Consider the following 10073-nt stretch of genomic DNA (forward strand, 5'->3'; position numbering starts at 1 on the left):
CAGAGAGAGACACACACAGCGAGAGAGGGAACACAAGCAGGAGTGGGAGAGGAAAAAGCAGGCTTCCCGCTGAGCAGGGAGCCTGATGTGGGCTCGATCCCAGGACACTGGGATCATGACCTGAGCCAAAGGCAGATGCCTAAGGACTGAGCCACGCAGGTGTCCTTGCAGAACCCCTTTCACCATGTAATGCAACATATTCAAAGGTGCCAGGGATTTGGATGCAGACATCCTTGGCTGGGTTGTGCAAGGGGGTGGGGCACATGCGTTATTCAGCTTACTGCAGGAGGACAAAGAATACCATTTGGACCATTTCCGTTTCCTGAGGACAGGGAAGGGGAAGTCAGGAAGCTGAATCAGCTCACAGAAGGACCCCAAGCTCAACGCTGAGACAGAGGAAAGAGCCAGATCAGCTCTGCTCCGGCCTCCTCTGTCCCGGGTTTGTCAGTGTGTGGGGTCTATTTTGGCCAAGTCCGGGGCTCTTAGAGAAGCAGTTAGAATGAGAAGCAAGCCTGGGCTGGGAGCCAGGAACCTGTGGTCACTGAAGGCTCTGCGTTGTCCTACGGGTGCAGCCTGGGCAAGTTGGTCCCCACTTGGGGCCTCTGCTCCCCCATGTTAAATAAGAAGGAATTCGATCACAGCAGCATTACTTTCTGGGATTCCTGAATTGACAGGCTCTGGATGTGCCTAAGGGAAGTTTTCAGACCTTGACACTCTTATCCCCCAAATTGCCGAGGCACAGATGGACCCCCTCTGTGACACAGCGAGTGGTGGGGTGGGGTGGGGGGGGGTCAGGAGCATGCGTTCTGGCTCCAAAGTGCCATTGTTGGAATCCCAGCTCTGCTGTCACTAGCTGTGTGACTTGGGAAAGCTATTAACCTTTCTGTGCCTTAGTGTCTATGTGGACACAATGGAGATGCAACTGACAATAACCCAGAAGGACGATGTCAGGACCTGAGCCAAAGGAAATCCTGCACATAAAGGCTCTGCGCATGGAAAGCACTCTATAAAACTGGGTTAAGATTGCAGTTTGTAACTCAATTCCAGCCCCTTCGGGGCAGCCTAGCAATATTACCACTTTTACCAGAAAGATCTTGTGGTTTATCTGTTCATTCTTTCCAGTCAATCAGTGCAGAAGGTACGTCTGCTGCCTGCCAGGCATTGTTCCAGGCTCTGGGATTTACAGAACAAAGCAAAGTCCCTGCCCTCCAGGAAACTCACATTCTAAGGAGGCCTTTGGTTTCTAATAGCCCTCATTTCTAGAAAATTGTTGACAACACTTAAAAAAAAAAAAAAGATTTTGTTTATTTATTTGAAAGAGAGAGAGAGAGCATGAACTCAACTCGCACAAGTAGGGGAGCTGCAAAGGGAGAGGGAGAAGGAGAAACAGGCTCCGCACTGAGCAGGGAGCCAGACCTCCTCCGGCTGGATACCAGAATCCTGGGATCATGACCTGAGTCACAGGCAGGCGCTTAACCCACTGAGCCACCCAGATGCCCATTGGCAACTCTTTTGCCATCTCCGGGAAAGGACACCTCCTCTTGAAATTTTGAAATCTTGGTCTCAGACTGCCTGGGTTCAGACCTTGATCTTAACTTCTCTGCCTTGGTTTTCTCGTTTGTAAAATGGGGATAATAATACCAGCCTGATGGGGGGAATTGTGCGGATCAAACAAGCTAATGCATGTGAGTGTTTAAGTAGTAGCTGATGCGCTCGGTGAACCCGAGCTGTTAGTACGGTAACGACAGTTCACAGAAGCCGAGCTGGTTCTACGGTCTGTAGACTAAACTTGACATAGCCCCTCTATCTGGAAGGCCCAGAAACCTCCTGATTGCCAGATTGACTTGGTGACCGAAACTCAGGTAAGTGCCCCTGCAAGAGGGTGGCTCACGGGCCAGAGCTCTGACCTCGGATTAGATGCACCCACTGCCCACTTCTCGAAGACTGTCTCCAAGCATCAGGGCCTCCTAGACATGTGAGGATGGAAGGCACGGCAGGACGCAGCCACCACAGCCCCCGTGCTTGACAGAGCATGCTCAAACCTTACTAGCATTTTTTTCAGATGTGGGGCACTTGCTACTTCCATTTCCAAGCAGTATCCCCGTCCCAAGCCAAAGTCACCTTTTTATAATATTTTTTGTTTGTATTTTTGTTTTTTAGTTTAGAATCCAGAATGGTGGCATTGGGACGGGACTTTAGGAAACACCCAGTTTTCTCACCAGGGCTCATCCAGTGACCTGCTCTCCCCGAGTCCTAAGTGACGAATCTCCTGCAGACCTAGCTCAGCAGTAGCTCAGACACGGCCGGCTCTGTGAAGAGAGGAGTCAGCTGTGACAAGTTCTGGAAGAGCGCCCTAGGCATGCGAGCAGGGAAGTAGAATGTGTGACGGGCATGGCTCTCAGGTTGCGTGTGCACCAAGTGCAAAGACAGCTTGGAGGAGGAGGGCCGACTTCAACTCACTCCCAGGTTTGAGTCCTGGTTTCCTGCTTTATGTGTGGCCCGGGGAACACCACTCCCTTGCCCCCTGCCTCAGTTTCCCCATTGTAAAACGGTAGTGATCTACCCCACAGAATAAATGTAGAGAGGAACCATAAACACAGCACAGTCTCTAACACTTGGTGCTTAAAAAAAAAAAAAAAAAGTCCTAAATGTACATATAGGGTGAGAACGAGGAGGCAGGCTGTCAGGGCAGGGTACCCTGGAAAGAGGTGACATCTGGGGAGAGTAGGCTCCCATCACGGGGAGGAGAGCAGGCAGGGGCTGGGGCTGCTAAGTCCGGGCTGTGGCCCACTAGCCTCCCAGCTTTCTGGACCTTTCAGAATCCCAGGGTGCGCAGGTCCCATCCTGGCATGGGGGCCTCTGTAAGGGTCGAAATCACAGGGCTGCTCAGATTTCCAGAAGGTTTTTTTTTTTTTTTTTTTTTAAGCGTCCTGTTTTAAATTGCTTTGTTTTCCTTGGGTCATATGACCGCTTCCCCTCCACCCCCGCTGGCCTGGGGCGGGCGCGGCGCGGGTGTTGCAACGTCGGGCCCAATGTGGGGATCAGCTGCCGGCCGCCGCCACGTGACCCGCGGCTGGGATAAATGGACGGCGCGGCGCCGCTCGGCACAGTCGCTCTCGCACGTCCTCTTGCGCGTCCGGGAGACGTCGGAGCCAGCCCCAGGGACACCGAGCGCCGGCCGGATGGATCGCCCGCAGCCCGACAGGCAAGCGCGGGGCGCGGGGCGCGGGGCGCGGGAGACCGGCTTCTCCCGGGTGGGCAACCCCTGCGGCGCCGCCTAGCTCTCGGCTCCAGCCCCTCCCGGAGACAGTGCTGGGAGCCTCTTCCCTGAGTCCCCTTGGGCTTTGGACTAAGGAGCCGGATTTCGGTCTCAACCGGTGGGGTCGTTAGAGGGAGAAAAGTTATTTACATGTCTGGCTGCCGCAGGTTGGGTGGCCGGATGGGAGTGTCCCTATGGTTTTTATTTTATTTTATTCTATTATTTATTTATTTATTTAGACTTTTTAATGTTCTTGGAGGTGCTTTCTGCTTAATCTAGAATCTGTGGGGCTGCAGTCCCTGGGTGACAGCGGCTGGTTCTCTTACCAGAGCCCCCTGGTGGCCACGTCCTCCTCTTACTAGGAGTCCAGCACCTGAAGGAGACACCACAGTGGCTATCCTGTCCCCATTTTACAGATGAGGACTGCACTGTTCAGGGAGGCGGGAAGCCCAAGGCCCTCTGGTTAGCAGGTGTCCAAGCTGGGATCTGAACCATAGTCTGTTCACCTCCAAGTGAGGCTCCTTCCCTTCTCACAGGAGTCTGACAAGCATGTACAGAACAGGGTGATGTTTCTGGAAAGGGTGAGGGAGAGAAAGGAGAAATAACTGTTCTGTGGGAGGTGGATACGGACATAGAGCAGAAATACTCCCAGAAAGGGACTTTTTCTTTGAGTAAAATAGAGTTTTGCAGATTTTTTTTAACCCAAGCACTTTCATGATGAGCGTAACATTATAAGAGATTTGTGTCTGAAATATCAACAGAATAAATGAATTAAATCTTGGGTCTAGAGCCAATCGAAGCATTTATGACCTAAAATATGAATGTTCGTACTGCTGGGTTTGCTTCTCACTGGGCCTTGCAAACACCACCCCCCACCCCCCATAGTCACTGGTGCCAGGATTTCCCAGTTGGTTGTGTGACCTGGAGCACGTTGTTGGGGCTGCATCCTAAGGCAGTCGGGAACGTTGCCCCTGTATTAGATGGCAGGCTCTACTGACTTCTTTAGAGAAGCCTGATAGTGCTCGAAGACCTGCGGATACACAGGTGGTGTCCCCAGAAGCTCCAGCATTCGGAGGAACCCTGCTCAGAGCCACCCTTGTTCACCCTCCCCGCCTCCCTTCTGCAGCATGCCCCAGGATTTGTCAGAGGCCCTGAAGGAAGCCACCAAGGAAGTGCACGTCCAGGCAGAGAATGCTGAGTTCATGAAGAACTTCCAGAAGGGCCTGGTGACCCGAAAAGGTTTTAAGGTATGTGGCTTGGTGGGACAAGCCCTGGTGGGTGTCTGTCCCAGGCGCTCAGGCCAGTGGTTTGAGCAGGGATTGGGACCAGGGACACTGAGGGACCAGAGGGGCACGTCCAAGGGAATCATTTTGCAGATGACACTGAGGCTTAAAGAGGGCAGGTGGCCTGTTCAAGGTCACACGGCAAATTCACAGCCTGCTACGTGCCGTTGTGGGGGAGGGTTTGCTGAGGCTCTAGAGCCGTCCACTGAGTGCCTGTTCTGTGCTGGGCGTTTTACACACTCTGTTTCTAATCTGTGCCCCAGGTCTGGGGGAAGGAAGGCAAGGAAGGGCAGGCCCAGAGAGGTGAAGCAGCTAGCGGGAGGTCACACAGCTCGTAGGTAAGCGGGAAAGGCTGAAATCAAACCGAGGTTGGTGTTCCTTCAGAGCCTGTGCTCCTGACCTGACGCAGGGGGTGGCATGGGTTCGGGCATGGGTTCGAGCCCGAGCTCAGCCACCTCCTCACCAGGCAGCCTGAGGGCAGCCTACGGCAGCGGGGTCTTCTTAAGCACCCACTCTCTGCTAGGCACGGATTTTTGCTGTTTCCCCGCACGGCTCAGGAATTCATGCAAACAGCGGGCGAGCACTCGAAGAATCAGGCTGGGGTCGGGTGCTCAGACATCAGTGTGAGGACAGGCTTGTTCAGGTTGAATGGGGGTGCTGAGGTGGGAAGCCCTATCCCCTGACTGCTGATACCCCTTCCTTTTGTGATCTGCACGCTCCCCCCACTTCCGACTGGAGAGAAGCTTTGGTGGCAGGTGCTGTGCTGTTCTAGGGGGTCAGGCCCTTGGCTGCCTCCTGTGACTGCTGCATCTGGTCTCTGCTCCCTCTCCCTGTGCTCCTCCTCCCTTTCTCAAAAAGATGGCATGCACCCAGTGGTTGGACTGGGCCTGGGGGGCAGCAGGAGCCGGGGAGGTGGCTCCCGGGGTATCCTACCCCCAGCCACTGGGACTTTGGATCTTACTTCTAAGCCCCTAAGTTCGAAGTGAGCATGGAGATCCGGGAGAGAACCCAGTGCTCGCCCAGATGATGCTGAAGGAGGTGGCATTTATCACCACAGCCTGGGAACTGAGGGCCAGGTGCCAGCCTGTGCCTTGTACTTGACCTGGGTCACCCTGCTTGACTCTCCCAGCAGCCCCCTGTAGGACATCGTTGTCCTCTTTGGCAGGGGAGGGGACCGAGGCTTGTCTGGACAGTTGCTCAGACGTTCAATCACCCAGAGAGGGCAAGTGGCTTACCCCAGGGCCCACAGCCTGGGCCTGACTGAGCCCAGGTTCAAACCAGGTCAGCTCACTTGATGACCCGGGCGGTTTTGTATCAGGCCTCCTGGCTTTCTGCCCCCACTGAGAAGGTCTGTGGCTTGAAAGAACTTGGAAACCTCAACCAGAGCCTCTAAACTTTGTCCTCTTTCAAACTCCAGATCAAATGTGTGATGGGAGGGTCTCCCCTAGCCTCTGGAGGTGGTGGAGTTCAGAGTGGGTCTCTGGGAAGGAGAATCGGCCCCACAGGTAGTCACCTGTAGGTCCAAGTCCAGAGGCGCTGGGAGGCTCCCATGAATGCGTTCTTTCAGGTCCTCCCTTGCTCCAGGGCCACGTTGGCTCCTGGCAACGCCTGGGCCCGACTCCAGTTTCATTTCTTGCTAGTCGTGAGGGCTCACCGTCTCCTACCCTCTCCAAGCTTAGCTTCCTTTTCTGTAAAGCGGGGATGGCAAATCCTCTGTGGGGTTTTATAAGGGCTGAGTTAGGCTGCGTGTTCATCCGTGGAATGCCAGGGTTTCAGGTGTGTCAAGCGTGTGGTCGAGTTTTCCCCTGACCTGCCCTCTGCCGTGCAGGGGCGGATGGGGCCGGGGGCAAGCAGAAGGTGGGGCCCTGCCTGGGGGGGGGGCGGTGTCACGAGGGTCTCGCCAAGACAGCCGCAGAGGGGCTGGATGGGGTTTTTACTCGAGGCCAGCAGCCCAACCTGCTCGTGTGACCATTTCAGCTGGTGATGGCCTCTCTGTACCACGTCTACGTGGCCCTGGAGGAGGAGATCGAGCGCAACAAGGACAACCCGGTCTTCGCCCCACTTTACTTCCCAGAAGAGCTGCACCGCAAGGCTGCCCTGGAGCGGGACATGGCCTTTTGGTACGGAACCCACTGGCAAGAGGCCATCCCCTACACGGAGGCCACCCGGCGCTACGTGGGGCGACTCCAGGAGGTAGGGCGCAAGGAGCCAGAGCTGCTGGTGGCCCACGCCTACACCCGCTACCTCGGCGACCTGTCAGGGGGCCAGGTCCTCAAGAAGATCGCTCAGAAGGCCCTGGACCTGCCCAGCTCCGGCGAGGGCGTGGACTTCTTCACTTTCCCCAACATCGCCAGCGCCACTAAGTTCAAGCAGCTCTACCGCTCCCGCATGAACTCTCTGGAGATGACCCCCGAGATCAGGCAGAGAGTCCTCGAGGAGGCCAAGACCGCATTCCTCCTCAACATCCAGGTGAGGGTCTGGCAGCCTGGGGCGTGGGTCGTGGTGAAGCCGGGCCTCCAGGTCTGCTGCTGACTAGCTGGGTGGTCTTTATTACCTCAGTCGCCCCATCTATAAAATGGGGATAGAACAGTACCCGCCTCCTAGGGCTGTTGGGAGGGTCGAGTTCATACTGATCATGGTAGGAGCTGGCACAGGGCCAGCCCTGTTCTGTTAGTTTGTGTTCTCTGGGCATGTGATGGGGTACCATTGTAGCCCTCTGTGACCGCACTGACCATATTGACGTCGTGGGTGCGTGGTTATGTGGCTAGGTTGACACTGCGGGGAGAGGGGGTCCCAGGGGGCGCAGGTGTGGCCAGGACACAGGGGAAGGGCATGACCAGGATGTCTCCATGGCAGGATGCTGGTTATCTGCAAGCACATGGGGAGGAGCGGGCAGGCGACGCGGATGCACCTGTGACATTTTCCCTCAAAAGCTGGGTGACAGGAATGGGACTGCTCAGTATTTTTCTTCACGATTTCGTGAAGTTGTCAAGATTTCTGAGGACAGCTTAAAGTCCCACCTTTGGCTGGGGCCTACCGCCATCTCTCACCGGGATGGGCTTGTGTGTCTTCTGTCTCTCAGCTGTTTGAGGAGCTGCAGGAGCGGCTGAGCCGGGACGCCGAGGACCAGAGCCCCTCGCAGGCCCCGGGGCTGCGCCGGCGGGCGGGCAGCAGGGCACAAGGTGAGGCCCCCTGACCTACAGGGATGGGCTCTGTGGGAGGAGAGCCCGGGGCCCAGTGGTCTTTCTCCAGTACCTCTTGGCTGTTCTGTCTTCTGTTTTAAATGAGAAGCAGGGCACGAGCACAGGGGCCTGGGGCCGTCCTTCAGGTGTGGCTCAGGGCCAGCTGTACAGCCTCTCCACACCTCAGTCTTCCCCATCTCTAACATCAAGGGCAGTCGACAAGTTCTAGTTCACTGGCTTAGGAGTACAGACATGCACACAAAGGACCATCAGGAGTCCTGGGCAGAGCCTCTATTTTTGTGTGTGTGAAGCCCAATGTGGGGCTTGATCTCATGACCCTGAGGTCGTGAAATGAGCTGAGATCAAGAGTCGGGAGCTGTCCTAGCTGTTACCGTACCATGGGACACCGGGAAGACAAGGAACCCCTGGGTCTTTTTCCTTTGCTCCTGGAGCCACCCTCCCCAACCTGCCCTGGGGCTTCCCCACCTGAGCCGGGACCACATGGGACCCTCTGTTGGTGGAACCGTGCCTGGGAACGTGGGAATGAGACCAGGTCCCATGGGATGGGATGGCCTACCTGGTAGGAGGAGGGGTCTTTACCCTCATGCAGCAGTTCTCAAAGTGCGGTCCCGTCGAGTGCCCCTGGAGGGTGTGTTCTCACAGTGTGGGCTGGCTGAAGATGGAAATGTGGACAGCTTAGAGAAGTCGTAAGCTCCCTGTCTTTAGAGGGATCCAAGCAGTGGCCAGAGGGCTCCCTGTCTGCATTAGCAGAATCCTGGCATTGAGCAGGAACAGTACTAGGGACCGCTGAGGCCCTTTTGCTGTGTTTTTCTGGGACCCCCTCATATCTCCCACCTCTATCCACCTGTTGGTGACATTGCCCCCTTCTCTCTCGCAGACTCGACTCCCACGGAGCCTCCCAGAGGGAAGCTCCAGCTCAGCGTTCTCTCCCAGGCACCGCTCCTCCGATGGGTCCTTACACTCAGCTTTCTGGTGGCGACGGTGGCTATGGGGCTTTATGTCATGTGAATGCAAGGGCACTGGCCCTGTACACTGTGAACTCTGTCCAATGGAGGACATTCTGTAGAGGAACTGTCTTGGCTGGCTTCCTTACCTTAGGCATGAGGGGTTGTCGGTGTCTTCTTCCCTGTCCCTGCATCCCTTTCTTTGGGAAGGGAGTCTGTGGCATCTTCCCCAACGCAAAGCACATCCAGCTCACAGACATGAACTTCCAAAGTGGGATGAGGGATCCTGCCTGGGCCCTCAGCACCCCCAGTTCCTGCAGCAGAGCCCCGAAGACACGGCCAGAAGTGGCAGCTGTCTCGAACCGCCAAGGGTCCCGAGTTCACGGTCTCCTTGACATGCCATGACCTCTTTCTCTGCGGGCCGTGGCGAGTTTTATATAAATGTGCAAAGATGTTGTGTCTTGTATCTGTCCTGTTTTTGTTGGAACCACTCCTTGTTCTTGGCTGCACCTGGGCTGTGGTGTTTTGTTATGTTTTGTTTTTATAGCAGAGTCGGGGTGGGTTTGGGGGTGGGATGGCGGGGAGGGAGGTGTTTAACAACACTGTGGCCTTGGCCTCTTTTGTGTGAAATAATAAACTCCAGTGCCTGATAGTAACGTGGAGTGTTTTTCTTGGGCTCTGTTACTCTTGGGGAGCTGAACTTTTCCCCGCTTGTCTCTTGAATATTCCTGGGGAGAAGGGGTGAGGGTGGGAGTAGAGGGGGGCCGGTTTTGGAGGTTGGTCTCTGTTCTGAGAATGTGAAGGGTGAGCATTAGGAAGTTGATGTGCGAATCTTCATGTTGAACCTTGTGTGATGCAAGACTCAGCTTTACTGAGAATGGCATTGCCCTGCTGGGCTGAAATGAGCCGATTCTGGGATAAAATTGACGCAGTTGCTCCCGCGAATCTTTGGGACTCCTGTGAGATCCTTGGGTTCCAGCCCCTGCCACTCTGCTTTGTAGCTCTGCCTTTGAGGTTAGTTATTAACCTTGCTGGGGCTCAGTTCTGTCACCTGTAACATGAATACAGTGAGACCTACCTCACCCGCCTGTCCTGAGAAGCAAATGAGATGCAGGTAAAATGCCAACATCGTACCACATTAGGTCCTATCAGGAAATGAGGCTGATCAGGGGTTTGTGATTTTTGCGAAGTGATTTTTGTGCTGTGTGTGTGAGTCGCTTCACCTGTGTCCCCTCATTTAATCCTCGCAGCAAGCCTGTGAGGGGTGCTACCACTCTGGGGGGCAGGATGGATTTAAACCAGGTCTGTGCACCTCCAAAACCCCACGTTCCCCCTTCCCCCAAGTCATGAAAGCCGCTGAAATATTAATAGTGCAGCTTCCCAA

The 10073-nt window shown here is 55.2% G+C and overlaps 1 protein-coding gene across 1 annotated transcript; it reads left to right on the plus strand.

Annotated features, from left to right (window-relative positions):
* Positions 1-3139: 3139 nt before the first annotated feature.
* On the plus strand, positions 3140-9149 carry HMOX1 (heme oxygenase 1). Its single transcript, XM_032836702.1, has 5 exons — positions 3140-3205; positions 4386-4506; positions 6520-7011; positions 7625-7724; positions 8623-9149. Exons 1-5 carry the CDS (start codon positions 3183-3185, stop codon positions 8751-8753), a joined length of 867 nt encoding a protein of 288 aa, XP_032692593.1. The 5' UTR covers positions 3140-3182; the 3' UTR covers positions 8754-9149.
* Positions 9150-10073: the final 924 nt, after the last annotated feature.

The sequence above is a fragment of the Lontra canadensis genome, unplaced genomic scaffold (assembly GCF_010015895.1).
Source record: "Lontra canadensis isolate GAN:19392208 unplaced genomic scaffold, GSC_riverotter_1.0 scaffold93, whole genome shotgun sequence".
NCBI lineage: Eukaryota > Metazoa > Chordata > Mammalia > Carnivora > Mustelidae > Lontra > Lontra canadensis.